The sequence below is a fragment of the Galeopterus variegatus genome, unplaced genomic scaffold, assembly GCF_000696425.1.
Source record: "Galeopterus variegatus unplaced genomic scaffold, G_variegatus-3.0.2 Scaffold286, whole genome shotgun sequence".
In the NCBI taxonomy this organism is placed as follows: domain Eukaryota; kingdom Metazoa; phylum Chordata; class Mammalia; order Dermoptera; family Cynocephalidae; genus Galeopterus; species Galeopterus variegatus.
In genome coordinates, this window is record NW_007726397.1 from 43,462 (window position 1) to 58,837 (window position 15,376).

General features: G+C 41.0%; 1 protein-coding gene across 1 annotated transcript in view; it reads right to left on the reverse strand.

The window, feature by feature from the left end:
• GPNMB (glycoprotein (transmembrane) nmb) overlaps positions 1-11,880 on the reverse strand; it is a 30,890-nt gene extending 19,010 nt beyond the window's left edge. Inside the window, exons 1-4 of the mRNA XM_008567028.1 lie at positions 11,811-11,880; positions 5,465-5,617; positions 4,399-4,542; positions 2,167-2,340 (exon numbers count right to left, since the gene is read on the reverse strand). Coding sequence (XP_008565250.1) covers positions 2,167-2,340; positions 4,399-4,542; positions 5,465-5,617; positions 11,811-11,880 — 541 coding nt within the window. The remainder of the gene's footprint in view (positions 1-2,166; positions 2,341-4,398; positions 4,543-5,464; positions 5,618-11,810) is intronic.
• Positions 11,881-15,376: the final 3,496 nt, after the last annotated feature.

The window sequence follows — 15,376 nt, forward strand, 5'->3', positions numbered from 1 at the left end:
ATGGCTCTGAGGAGGAGAAACAGGGTGGGAATATAGTGGGGATGCGGTGCTGCTTCAGGGATTGAGGTGGTGCTCGTTTTTATGTAAAAACCTTGTAAAACCATCCCACAATTATATGTAGTTGAATGGTTGGTCAAAACGAAAAGCGCTTTTTGGTGGGATAATACAGTTGGGCCTTAGTTTACAAATAAATGCTTTTTATAAGTTAAGTGGTGTGGCACTTGAAATAGAAAATACATTTAATGTCATGCTGAGGTGAACAGGGGAGTTAAAAAATTATCTATCCAAAAGTCTACCTTATTTTTGTCATAGTTTTACTATTTCAGCTGTATTATTAAGCAGCTTTCTAAAAGGGGACTGGAATCTTCTACCTTCTAATAGTATCTGCATATAAAAATACAGTAAGTGATGAAAGAAAAATAGGGTATGGTAGGAATAAAAAGGAATGAAGTGGTTCTACAGATACATTTCTAGGACACCTCTGAGCCCATCCTTTTCTTTCCCCAGCCCTCCCTGAATCTGACTGCGGCTGGCTAACAAGTGAAAGTAATTCCTCCCCTTCAGGGCTCAAGGATTTCTCTAATCCTATCAAGGTGCCTGGCATAGACCTGTCATTGACTGGGTATTGTAGGACGGATGCTTGTCAGATGGGGATGTCTAAAGACCATGTTTATCACACGGTCAAACGTGGGAGAAAAATACACTGGTTCATGGTGTGTCTGGGATGTGCGATTTAGAGCCCTCCTTCACCTTGAGATGCAGAGGTGGTTTTGTTGGAGGTTGTAGAGGTAAGAGGTGTCACTTAGAGGGTGAGGAAAATGTTAGTTCCGACACCGAGAGATGAAGGCACACTTAGTTGAAGGAGAATATCAGTTAACTCTGAGACCTCAGCAGAAGATGGAGATTCAAGACAATCTTGTTAGAAAAAGAGCAATTTCTAGGCTGTTTTTAAATAAAGACATCTGATCTGGTTAAGTTCATAGAATGTTAATTAGGTTAACAAGTGTCAGGAGTGTTCATGAACATAGGTGACTCCCTGCAAACTGTCAGAATTCTGTCGTGGGAGTGACGGGTCAAAGAAGTCATGACTTTTGGTGGGTTGACTGACAGGGTCATGATGGAATTGAAAAAAAAGCCAGCTTTAAACCGATTGATTTAAATAGATGAGCATAATATTGTACATATTTTGTATTTTATGTAATGGTTATGTATTACTAATATTTTGTCTTGTTTTGTAAATAAGTTAATTGAAGAAAGAGGAACTTTCTCTAATTTATGAAGAAAGACAAAACATTTAGAAAGCTGAAGGCTGCTCGATTGGTAGCAGTTTTCAAAGACTCAGTGCCAGGTGGCACCTGATGACATTTTAAACTAAGAATTTAGTAGCCTTGCTAATAATAAACTAAATTTGCTCCTCCTAAAAATAATCACTCCACCAATAATAAAGCAAAATGAATACCATATATGGTTAAAAAAAAAAAGAGAGTAAGCTATGTCAAAGAAGAACAGTAGTTAGATTATTTTATTTCTATACAATGGAATATTATGCAGCCATTAAAATAATGCATATAAAAATTTTAAATGATATAGTCAAATACTCATGATATTAACCAAAAATATGTATATATTATAATCTTAATCAAGAAATACTAGTAAAAAACCACTATAATAATGATGGTGATAATCTCTAGGGTTAATTATGGATGATTTTTATTTGTACTTTTTCTGCAAATTTCGTACAAAGAGCATATGTTTCTTTACTTCTTAAAAATTCTTTTAAAAACGTAAAAAGTATAAAGAATAAATGAACGAGCACCCATCCAATGTGCTATCCAAATAAATAAATGTTAATGTTTTTTCTTATTACTGTTTTAGACAGAAAAAAATTAAAAATTGAGTAGCTTTTTCTTTTCTTTTCTTTTTTTATAACAGAGCTGAATCTGTTTTTTTTTTTTTTTCCTCATTTTAATTCTTTGGTGTTCTGGAGATCTGGCAAGGTTAACCAGGACTTTACTTTGATCTCTCACCGTCTACCCAAGCTAAGGAAAGTTAACTGAGTGACTGCTGAACTCTCACTGTTATTCTCAACTGTAGAATAAGAAAAGAGAGGGTTAAAATTTTAAGGAAAGGTCAAGAAGAGGCTAACGGAGTTTTTAAAAGTCCAACCAAGTGTGTGGAAGATGTAGACAAAATTCCATTTCCTCCATCTGTGGTGGGGAGGAAAAGGCTTCCCATCAGGGAACACGTCATGACGTCTGTGGCTGCTGCCATTTCCCCAGTCGCCGTCCTCTGACCAGGCTGTCCAGTTGTAAACGTATGGGTCAGCGGGCAAGCTGGTGTCTAAACAGAGAAAGAAATAAGCCACGATTGTCATCTGGGCTCAGAATGCCCAATGCTCATCACTGAATTAAACACTTTTTTATATTGTTTCATGACCACTTTAAAAGTAGTTAGATGACTAAAAACTTAATATTCAGAATTCATCCAAGGGTACACTCATGACTTCTGCACTTTTCTGCATGTATATTTCAAGAAAAGTTTTATATAAAGCAATTATTCAGGAAAGTTCAATCTAGTGATATCACTTAATATATTAATCTTCCTATTGGGCATCCAAATCACAGCCCTATTCAAACCAAACTGTGCGATGCTGTATCTTTTTATCTTGACATGTGCTCTCTGTCTGTAGCTTGTCTTCCTGACTCGTTTGACATCATGATTCACTATTCTTAAAGACTTGGGCACACATCCCCTAAGAATAAAAGCATGCTCCTGCATAACCACTGCACCATCACTACCCCTACCGCAGTCTAATCAAGGCCTGCACACTGTATTTGGCTATTTTGTCTCTTCAAATGACTCAGAAAAAAAGAATCTCTCTCTCTCTCCAGATAGACAGATAGATAGAGATATCCATATACCTATAAATACAGATACATATAGAGAAGGAAATATGACAAAATGTTAAATTTGCTGAATCGAGGTAGAAAGTATTTGAAGAGCTCAGTGTAACCTGCTTTCAACTTTTTAACTTTTCTATATGAATGAAATTTTTCATTTTACTTTTTTTTGAGATTCATAGCCTGTGTAAAAATTTTTCATTTGGAACAAGCCATGATCATGCTACTAAAATAGATATATAAATAAACAAGCCATGATCCTGCTACTACAATAAAGAAATAAATATATAAACAAGCCATGATCAATATCTTCTCATTTAGAACAGTCTCCTCACCCTCTTTTAATTTTGATGTCACTGACGTTTTTGAAAACCTTTTTGTGTATTGGTCTATAATAGTCATTCTTTTTTATTATTAAATTGTCCCAAATATGGCTGATAGAAGCCACTTTGAGCTGGCTCCTGTGTCCTGTTGACATCACCCCATTAGTCTTTGAGCTCTTTCTTGTTTTCTGGAACAATAAGGTGTCTCAGGCTCACCTGATATTTTCCTTTCCCTAGAGCAGGAATCAGTCATTTCTTCAAAGATCCCTAGTTCTTTCAGTGGTGGTGGATATTTTATAAATATTTTCATAAGAAGGACTCTTTCACATAAAAGTGCTCAGAGGACTAGATTGTCATTTGAGACCTTCATAAGAACCAGATTTTTTAAAAGAGAAGAAAGAGAAAAAGTGCTGCAAAATATTAAATGCTTAATGCTTGTTATATATCACACCCTTTCCATACAGAATTTATTTATTTTCCCTCACAGGAGGATGAAAAATTAATATGGAATGATGAACATATCAACAGTTTAATAAAAGTTCTAAATAAAAAAATCAGATCATAAGTACATTATTAAAAGGCGTCTTACTGATTGAAGAATCTGAGTAGTCAGCTCAGCGTTTCTGAGGATGTACAACCCTAACAAGATAATTTTCCTTGATATATTTGTGCTGCTTTGTGTTCTTTCACGAGTACAAAGAGCTTATCTCCTTAAGAGCAAAGCCAGACCAAGGGGTACACATGTTAGCATTTGTGCTAGCCACGCAGCATTTGCTCAGGAAATACTTGTCGGCAGAAATTAAGCCTATCAGCAGACATCTATCAAATTGGCTATTTTTTTGAGTAGCTGAAAGAGTTCCAAGTAACAAAACAAAAATCTGAGAAACAGCAAGGTATTCTGTCCAATAAACCTGAGACTAAGAAAAAGCCAGGTTGTGACCATGTAGCTTTTGAAGAGAGCTCCAAACCGTGGGGAGCCACCACTGAGTTGAAGTAGGCTTGGCTGAGGTTGGTGTTGATGAAGGGGCTGGGTAGGACCCCTCACTTACCCTCCCTGTCATTCAATTTAAGAAGGAGGGTGGTGAGGGAACATCTTGTGCTTATGGAAGTTCCCCTGAGCATTAAGATTTATGGGACAGGTCTCCAGTAGTTTAGGAGAACTACTGCGTTCTTACCATTTCTGCAGTTCTTCTCATAGACTATGTTGCCATCGGCATCTTCCTTTTGGCATCGGGGGAATACCAGGTTCACCACAAACGTTATATTTGAGCCCACCAGTGCTGGTGAGTTGCTGGTCAGCACTGCCTGCACGTGGCCTCCTAAGGGCATAAAAAGGTGGAGCTCAGTGATCAGGCATCTCTTTTGCCTTTCATCTTAAGTAATCATTTAAAGTAAAGCTAAATCTATTAATAAGGAGCAGAGGATCCATATACCTCTTTATGATACGTCACATTTATTTTCTAGATTCGTAACTTTAGCTTTCAGAATACATTTTTTTTTCTTTTTTGTCTTTTTTCGTGACCGGTAACGGGATCGCAACCCTCGGTGTAGCGCCCGTACCGCGACCGGCAACGGGATCGCAACCCTCGGTGTTGCGCCCGCACTGCGCTCAACCAGTGAGCGGACAGGTCTCTATATGGGATCCGAACCCTCGGCTGGAGCGCCGCCGTGCTCCCAAGCGCCGCACTCTACCGAGTGCACCACTGGGCTGGCCCAGAATACATTTTTTAAGACATAAAAATAAATCAGATCACTTAAAGAATTCTTTGACTACAGAAAGAACATTTACTTCAGATAATTTTTAAAATGCTCAATTGGATTGAGGAGACAAGTTTTAAATGTCTGTATTTTTTAATCTCCAAACCATTGGCTGAAGGACACATTCTTTTACCTGAACAGAAAGATATTCACTTAATGATGAACCACACCTTTGAGACAGTCAAAAACTATGTCAGGGTCACAGGCCTTCTGAAGATGAAAATTCCCATGTCAGTTAAATAGGTCTGAGGTCAAACCTGCTTGCTCTCCAAAATATCCCAAGAGTTACCAACTTGGAAATTTCTAAGGAGATTAAACATTATATTGTGGCTTAGAAAGTGATAATGTTGGGATAAAGGAAAGATTGCTAAGTCCGGGTACCATTTATGGAAATGTGAGCCGTGTGAACTAAAAGGCTCTACAATGTACAAAGCTTACTAAAATAGGAAATTATGGTTGTTTGGGCTGAATCTTTTGACTTACCTTTCCAGGAGTTTTTCCACCTCATGTCTCCTCTCTTCCACACTGGATAGAGTTTTTCATCCCATTCATTTTCATCAGAACACCAGCCATTTAACTTGTTGTGTTCCCTCATATAACCAGAAGGTCTTTCATTGCCCAGCACATCATGAAATCCTATATCAATATTTGAAAAATTATTTTGTTTATTTTATTTTATTTTATTTTATTCCATTCTTCATTTAGTACTTATCTAACAATAGTTGAGGAAACTGCTTATCTCATACTGTTGGAAAGTACATATGTAATATATATAATAGGTCAATAAATAAAGGATTTAAAAAAAAATCTACTGGAAATACCTTGAATACAGCATAAGGAGACCTTATCTCTTTATGTACTTTAAATGAATCAAAGAAAAATTTTGAAAGCCAATATTTCTTCATCACTTGGCTTCTTAATACATATCCTCTGAATATTTGGATTTGATACAATATCATTAGGAAAAACACTGATGTCAATGATCTTTCGACATGTGTTTGTATCTTTTCCCATTCTGAACTACTGTGGTTAAAGAGATGCCAGGCTCGTGAATGCCTCCAGGATTCCAAGAGATACATGCTAGTACCAGAGAGCCCACTGTTAAACAATTTTTTATGGCCCAGAATATGGTCTGTCTTGGTGAATGTTCCGTGTGCAATTGTGTAGTCTACATTTGTTGGTAAGAGTTTTTTTTTTTTTTAAATGTCATTTATGTCAATCTAGTCGATAGTGTTTTTCAAGTTTTCTATATTCCTATTGATTTTCTGTCTACTTGTTTTTTCAATTACAAAGAGAGGAATCTTAAAATCTTCAACTGTAATTGTGGATTTGCCAATTTGCCTATTTCTTCTTCCAGTTCTGTCAGTTTTTGTCTTATGTATTTTGAAGTTCTGTTGTTAGGGGTATACACATTTAGAACTGTTAAGTCTTCTTGATGAATTGACCCTTTTCTCATTAGGAATTAACCCTCTTTCTTCCTGGTAATATTCCTTTTTCTGAAAAATACTTTGATATGAATGCTTAGTATTTAACTGGTATATCTTTTCCCATCATTTTCCATTTCTTTTCATCTATATGCATTTTTATATTTGAAGTGTTTTTTTGTAGACAGCAAATGGTTGTGTTTTTTTAAAAAATCCAGTCTGATAATCTCTACCTTTTATTTGGAATGTTTACTAATTATTGATATTGTGGGATTTAAGTCTACCATCATGATACTGGTTTTCTATTTGTCCTATCTTTTCCTTTTTCCTCCTCTTCCTGTACTTTTTTTGAATTATATTTAGATTCCATTTTATCTCCACTACTGGCTTATTAGCTATACCTCTTTGTCTTGTTTGTCCTATCTTTTCCTTTTTCCTCCTCTTCCTGTACTTTTTTTGAATTATATTTAGATTCCACTTTATCTCCACTACTGGCTTATTAGCTATACCTCTTTGTCTTGTTTTAAGTGGTTGCTCTAAGGTTTATAATATTATAGTTATTTTAAAATTCATTTTAGGGCTGGCTGGTTAGCTCAGTTGATTAGAGTGAGGTGTTATAACACCAAGGTCAAGGGTTCAGGTCCCAGTACTGGCCAGCTGTCAAAATGTATATTTAATCTTGAGTGGACTGCTGTCTTTTTTTGCCTTGCTTGACTGCTCTGATGGTCATGTGGTCTCCTTTCTTTGAGAACTGTAGCAGACTTGTTGGTTCCTGCCTGCACCCCCTTTTTTCCCCTTGCTGGCAGAGCCTCTACTGTACCATTTCAAAATTGCAGAGGCTCATTTTCCTAGTTTTTCCTACAGTTTGCGCAGAAGTGGATAATCAAATCCTGGCCACTGAGGGCTGAGAGTAAGCTTGCTGGGAGCTACTGGGAAAGGTTTTTCCTCCCTTATAAAAAGAGACTGTGAGAACAAACTTCATTTTTTCTTCCTCAGAATTAATTTTGGAGATGGTAGTGTAATGATATAATGCCTGGAGTGGTGACAGCCATATTTTACTAGGAGGACACAAATTTGAGGAAAGAGCCAACACATCAAGGGAGTCAGGGTGGAAAGATGGTGAGACATGGAGTCCTTGATGACTTTATTGAGCTGTGGCTCTAGTCCTGCCGACGTCTGGACTGACTGCATGAGATGGTAAGTGTCTTACTCAACCTATTCTGTTACTCACAGCCAAGAGCTCAATTATCTAGCACCCTCAGCCACCCTTTAATCATATGTTGTCTTAAATTTTTCTCTCATCGATTTTTATGATCTTGTGTCTTGACCTGGTCTTAGAGATCAGAAACTATCTTCTTCTCTTAAATCCTGGACGAGGCCTACCAGGAGGTGTGGTATGTAGCAGGTGCTCGAGAAGCCATATTGAATGCTTGCTACTAACCTCTTTCTCCTGTTCCTCTAACCTGGCGGGAGGAGGGAGCACCGTTGTTCCCTTCTTATCAGGGAGACAGATGGCATGGGAAAGAGTACTGAACTAGGAGTCGTGCAACCTGGTTTCTGGCCTTGGTGCTGCTGCTACTAAACAGGACCTGTGGCCTCAGGCCACGTGTCTTCTCTGAGCCTTCAAATCAAACAAAAATCAAATGTTCTGTGATTCTGTGAGATTGTTCCTATTTGGAAACAGATACTAAGTGAGGGCAGAAAATTCATGTTTATCAGTACATGTTTATAACTGGAAATTCACTTGAATTGAGATACATGGAAAGAACTAAGATTACTTAGTTAAAACCCCTTCATTTTATAGATGAAGAAATTTAGGCCTAGAGATGTGACATGATATGATCTGGTCATCTTTAACCTAATGGAAATGAAGACTCAACTTTTGATTCCCAAGACTAGTTCTTCCTCTTCCTCAGTTCCTGACAGAAAATTAATGTTTCCAGAAATATAATCAAAACACAGATTTCTCCTCTGATTTTAAATATCAGAAGTCAAGGAAAAATACAAACTGAAGATAGTGACAAGGGATAGACACAATGGGACATAAAAGAGAACCCAGAAATAGACCCACACAAGCATGGCCTACTAATTTTTGACAAAGATGTAAAAACAATCCAATGGAGGAAAGATAGCCTTTTCAACAAACAGTGCTGTAAAAAAAGTAAAAAGCATAAAACCTTCAGGATCTAGGGCTATGTAAGAATTCCTAAACTTGACACCAAAAACATGATTATAAAAGAAAAAACATGATAAATTTGACCTCATTAAAATGAAAAACTTTTGCTCTGTGAACATCACGTGAAGAGGATGAAAAGACAAGGTACAAAATGTAAGAATTCCTAAACTTGACACCAAAAACATGATTATAAAAGAAAAAACATGATAAATTGGACCTCATTAAAATGAAAAACTTTTGCTCTGTGAACATCACGTGAAGAGGATGAAAAGACAAGGTACAAACTGGGAGAAATTATTTGCAAATCACATTTAAGGACTAGTATCTAGAATATATAAGGAACTTGCAAAACTCATAATTAAAAACCAAGTGATTCAATTAGAAAATAGGTAAAAGACATGAACAGATATTTCACTAAAGAGGATGTACAGATGGCAAATAAACACATGAGATGTTTAACATCATTAGCCAGTAGGGAAATGCACATTAAAACCACAATGAAATATCACTCTGTATCTATCAATATGCATGAAATAAAAGGTAGTGATGACACTAAATGCGGGTGGGAATGCAGAGAAACTGGATCACTCATAACTTGCTGTGGAAATGTGAAATGGCACAGACACTCTGGCAGTTTCTTATAAAACTACTACCACACAACCAAGCAATTGTACTCTTTGGCATGCATGTCAGGGAAATGGAACTTAAATCACACAGGAATGTGTATGTGAATGTTCACAGCAGCTTTATTCATAATACTGCAAACTAGAAGAACCCAGATGTCCTTTAATGGATGATTGGTTAACCAAAGTGTGGTGCATCCATATTATGGAATACTCCTCCGTGATAAAAAGGCACAAGCTATTGATGCAGCAACTCCAATAAATCTCTGGGGAATTATGTTGAGTGAGAAAAGCCAATCCCCACATATTGTATAATTCCATTTGTATGGCATTCTGGAAATGACAAACATAAAAATGGAGAATGGATTAGTGGTTGCCAGGGGCTGGGTGGGGTTGCAGGGAAGGAAGCTGATTTGGCTGTAAAAGGGCTTTGGAATCCTTGTAGTGATGGAACAGTTCAGTATGTTGACTGTATCAGTGTCAATATCTTGGTTGTGATACTGTGTTTTGCATGATGTTCCTGTTGGGGCAATGTAAGTCTCTGTATTACTTCTTACAACTACACGTGAATCTACAGTGACCTCAAAATAAAAAGTTGCATTTAAAAACAAACCTAATATTAAGCAGACATTAAAAGAAAAAAAAGTGTGCGTGTGTTGGGGGTGGCGTGGGTGGAGTCGCACCCAGCACTGCTGTGGCTTTTCTCTGTGCAGCTGGACTCCCTGCTCTCCCCACGCGCTGAGGTGGAGGCTGGGCTGCTTAGCTACTCACAACACCTCGTCCTCCCTCCAGGGCTATACCTGGACAGTGGCAGGAATCTCTCTTGTTCGATGCACTGCTAATCTCACCTGCCCTTATTGTTTCTGGCCAGAATATTTACTCTCGGGCAAGGCGAACCCAACAATGTCCGGGTTTTGTTACTTTACGGTGGGGACTCCTCTCGAACTGACAGCCTGGATTCAACCTCCAGCGAATCTATTTTACCGGGCAGAGCCAAGCGGCACCGGGGAAGGCTGGAGCCGGGCTCTTGGGGTCCCGCCGGCCTGCGGATCCCGCTCCTGCATGGCCGGGACGTGCAGACTCCGCGGGAGTGTGTCTGGCAAGTGCACTGAGGGTGGGGTGCAGCTCAGCCACCAGGAGGTCAAGGCCACCGTGAATGTCCCCCACGCCAAGCACCTTTTGGCAGGGGGTCTCACATGAACCCCGGCACTCGGTCTTGCAAGCAGGGAACCCAAGTCCGTCCTGCTCCACACCCCGGCCCGAAGGCCAGCGGCGGGTCGCGACGGTGGCTTCCTCTTCCGCTCACCGGCTGTGTGGCCCGGGCCGAGTCCCTCGCCCTCTCTAAGGCCCGGTTCCTCGTCCGGGAAACGGGACCGTCACAGCGCCAGCCTCCGGGGCCGCAGTCCCTGTCGCGGCCCCCGCTGCTCGGCCCCGGCGGCTCCGCTCTTCCTCCGCGCCTGGCCCGGCTCTGCAAGGACGGCCGAAGGACGGGAGCAGGGACAGGAGGGCGCGCACAGGAGCCCCGGGCCCTGTGTCCGGGATCCCCCTCCGGAGCCGGAGCCGGGGCCGGGCCGAGCAGGTGAAAGCGAGAGCTGGGCCCTTACCGCCCTCACCTGTTGAGCAGGGAGAGGCCCACCTGCTCCCCAAGGAGGCTGTGGGGACTGCCTGAGCCACGTAAGCGCAGCTGCCCGAATGCGGGGCGCCAGATCCCTTCTCGGCTCCTGCGCGGTGTGGGGTGAGGACCAGGGGCTGCCTCTATGCTCAAGCTCCCCCCATGGCAGAATCTGGACCCACGGACTTCCCATCCAGTGACACCCTATTGGAGTGAGGTGGAGTGGACCTTCTTGGTACTATGTGATTCACTTCTTTCTCCCACTGAACATATAACTCTGTCTGGAGAATGGAGACCACCGTGGCCACCATCCCCACCGCTCCCCGGGCTAAACAACTGGACGTGCTGTAGCGCAGCGGTTCTCAAAGGGGCTGTGCATTCGAACAGCAAGAGGAGCTTTTTGAACAAGGATGCACTGACCCCACTTCCAAAGATCCTGATTTCACTGGTGGGGCCTTGTTAAAAGTGCCCCAGCCTCTGATGCATAACCAGGATAGAGAACCAGGCCTTCAGCTCTTCTCTCAGTAACCTCACTAAGGCTGCAGCAAGCTCCTGCAGGTCTATGAAGAAAGATCAGCAGAATTAGCAACAGCTTCTGGGTTGGGGTTTCTAGAAAGCCTGTCTCCATACTTGGGACCCCATTTCATCTGAGGTCTCCACCAGACAAAGTTTACTTTGTAGAGTTGCTTTGTTATCCAGCCAGACTGTTTCCCCTTTCCCAACCACTGCCTGTTAAGAGTGGGTGGCAACTGGGATGGAAAAAAAGCTGCTCAAGAGAGGGGTTGCATGGTTCTTGCTTTCTATGAGCCTGAAGCAAAGAATGGAGCTGGAGGCATTTTGCTGTAGTTCCAGCATTGCCTGCAGTTTGCAGAAGCAGTGAGTGAGGCCGTGAGTGCTTCTTAAGGCGCTTCAGTCCAACTTCTGGCTCAGAGGACATTATTACCCATCGCTTCAGACAATAGCCAGAGAATGGGTTAAACAAGGAGTTACTCACGTTTCGCGGCATCAAGTGGCAACCTTGCAGCCAGAAGCAGAAATCCCAGGAAATAGTAGAGACATTCCATGCTGAATTCTCACAAACCCAGGCGATCAGAGTTTAACTTTTAACTTCTCTGGCCCCATCCACGAAGAGCACCAGTGTTCTTCTGGTCCCCGCTACACCCCACTCTTTATTTTAATTAAATACAAGGCCTCCAGGCAGATCATGTGATGGTATTAAGCAGCGATGCCTGATCTGGTCTCTCAAGTTCAACTTCTTAGAACTCGTGCTTGTGACTCACTCCCCTCTGGCATCTGTTTATTCACTTTCCAGATGCACACTGTTTCAATGTTGTGATTCCACATTTACTAGTTTCAAGGGAACTTCCTTTCCTCTGAACCCTATTTTAATATTCTTCACCAAATAAAATTTCAGTCCTCCAACCTCTTGGATGATCAGCTTACTGTGGTTCCTTTCCTGTTTCACTCACCTGGCTTATGTTTCGATGTCACAATTGTGCATCTTTTTTTTTTTTTTTTTTGTCTTTTTCCATGTCCGGCAACGGATCGCAACCCTCAGTGTTGCCCCCGTACCGGACCAGGTACCGGCAACGGGATCGCAACCCTTGGCGTTGCTCCCGCGCCTCACTCAGCCAGTGAGCGGGAACCGGTCTGTATGTGGGATCCAAACCCTCGGGCGGGAGCGCCACCGCGCTTCCCAAGCGGCGCACTATCCAGTGCGCCACCGGGCCGGCCCTATGCATCTTTTTTTATAACTCAGATGACCAGGTCCCCCAGTGCTAGTGAATGCTTGTACATTCCCTTCCTCCCAAAGAGGAAGGTGTCTTCTTCAACCGTTTGAAATTGTGGGATACATATGTGGATAATAACACATGTATTGTGCCAGAATGTGTTGGAAACAGCTGCACAGGCCTCTGGTAGCTGAGAAATTTACTCAAAAGCACATTTAGGATATTCTATATGACTTCTGTAACAACCTGCATGATTTTTGGTAATTGGTCTCACACCATTTATGTGTTGTATCACTCAAGGCCAGTTGCATAACACATACTATACCTTTATTGTGTGTTATGGAAAGCAGGTATTAAACTTAAAAACAAGCTTGCCTGGAACATAAATTTTACAGTCAAATTATTTTTGATTATAGAATATGCAGGAAATGTGGCAACATGCACACTTTACTGCATGTGATCTTTCTCCAAGGTACATCTGCCTGACCAGGTGCATTACAAATCTTTGTTGGGAGTGAGGGTAAAACTTGGAATATTGATTTATGTTTCAGTTGTGTTAATGAGGAATAGAAATACATAGCCTGTGAAACTGAAATCCATAGAGCAGAAGTGGCCAACTTCCTACCCTGAGACCACACAAGGTTTCAGCTCTTTAGAGCTCCTTTTGCAGTCTCTGAAGCAAATGTGAAGGGAAAGACAGCGAAAGGAACATGTTATTCACGACTGAAATAAAGCAGTTTTCAAGTGCAGATGAGGAAAATAAATAATGGAAATATGCATTAGTTTTATGTAGTGTAAAAGGACTAATCTGTATACTTCCATTTGCTTTTTACAACAAATGTGTAACTTTATCACTTAAAAAAAAAGCTTTTCAATTTAGGAAAAACTTACTATTAACATTTTTTAAAGCATCATTGATGTTTGTTGCTGTCACAGTTCTGGTTTGCATTTTTGGCCAGATTAGTCACATCTGTCCCTAAATAAATTGGAAGTGTTAAACTCTTCTGTAACAAAACCTTAGTTTTGTTTAGGGAGACAGCATGATCAAATCATCTTTTGTGTCTTTTCTCCTTCCTTGTCCTGTGAAGGGGCGATGGCAATGACTCGGCCGTAGTCAAAAGGTTGGCAGCTGGACGGAGGAGAAAAGAAAGCAGAGGTTCTTGATTCCAGAGAACTACAGGGTGGATAATTTGTCTCTTGATAATCAACAATTGACAATATATAAAGTAGTGTAGCACTTGGAGACAAGGCTATTTTGGAGAAAAAAATATTCTCAAGCTTGTCTTTTACTTTTTAAAATAAAATTACACTATGAAAAAGGTCCGAAACAATTCATTGCAAGAAAAGTAACATCTCAGTTATTTGATATTATAGGCACAATTATTCTGTTTAGAAATGATATTGAGGAAAGCAAGTAATAATCAACTTTTGAGAAATGTCCCTGATTGCCTCTAAGCATCTTTGTTTCTGACACCCCTCCTGGTGGCCACAGTCCTGACCAGGAGTAGTGCCTGGGATGTGATGACTGTAGCAGCCACACAAAGGGGGACATGTGGAGTGTCAGGCAGCAGCACTGGGCATGGCAGGAATCACAGCAGGGTGTGGAGGAATTTAAATTCCCAGGAGTAGTGCCTGGGATGTGATGACTGTAGCAGCCACACAAAGGGGGACATGTGGAGTGGCAGGCAGCAGCACTGGGCATGGCAGGAATCACAGCAGGGTGTGGAGGAATTTAAATTCCTTAATTTTAGGAATAGCTCAAAATGGTTTGAATTGGTGTTTTTAAGAGAGATCATAAAATTAATTAAGGTTTCTCCCCCATCTCTTGTAAACAGCTATGTGTCAGTTCCTGATTGCTGCTGTAACAAATTGCCAGAAGGTTGGAGGCTTAAAACAATGCAAATGTATTATTTTACTATTTTGTAAGTAAAAAGTCTGAAATGGGTCTCGCTGGGCTAAAATCAAAGTGCCAGCAGGGTGGCTCTAGTGAAGAATCTGTTTCTTTGACTTTTTCACCTTCTAGGTGCTGCCCACGTTTCCCGGTGTCCATCTCCAAAGCCAGCCGTGGCCAGTTGAGTCTTTCTCACCTCACATCCCTCTGACCTTGAGTCTTCTGGTTCCCTCTTTCACTTACAAGGACCCTTGTGATTACACTGGGCCCATCTGGATAATCCCCATCTCCTTGTCTTACAGTCAGTTGATTAGCAACCTTAATTCCATCTCCAACATTCATTCCCCCTTGGTGTATAATGCATTCACAGACCCTGGGGGTTAGGATATGCACATCTTTGGGGGCCATTATTCTGTCTACCCCATTTATACAGCAGGTGACTTTACAAAAAATTCTATTTGTGAAGAAAACCATCTGATGAGAATGGTGATAGAAAGTACCTCCCAAAGGTATAGACCTGTTGAAACAAAGCCTTGATATTTGGCAGAGTGGAAAGGTGAGACCAAACTAAAGGGAAGGGAGTCAGTTCAAAGAGAGAGACAGTTCATGTGACTGCTTTGTCCTCGTGTGGGCTTCTCAACGTGTCATAATCAGAGTCACGGTTTTTAGATTTCAGCATTAGTGAACGACTCAGAGGCTTCGGTTTTGTGTCTAGTTCATCGGTCTCTCCTGTCTGTGTGCTCCCTGCATGAATGAGTAATTCAAGTCCCTTGTTTCTAGATTTACTAAACTTTGAAATTGCTCTCTTGCCAAAATGTTTTTCTCTAGCTTTTCAGGGAAAGAGGAGAGAAATGAATCATAAAGTTTAGTGCATCCTTTTCAGTCACCTCTGTAACGACAGAGTGGCAGTGACTGCTCTATGTTTAGCCTAATTTCCAC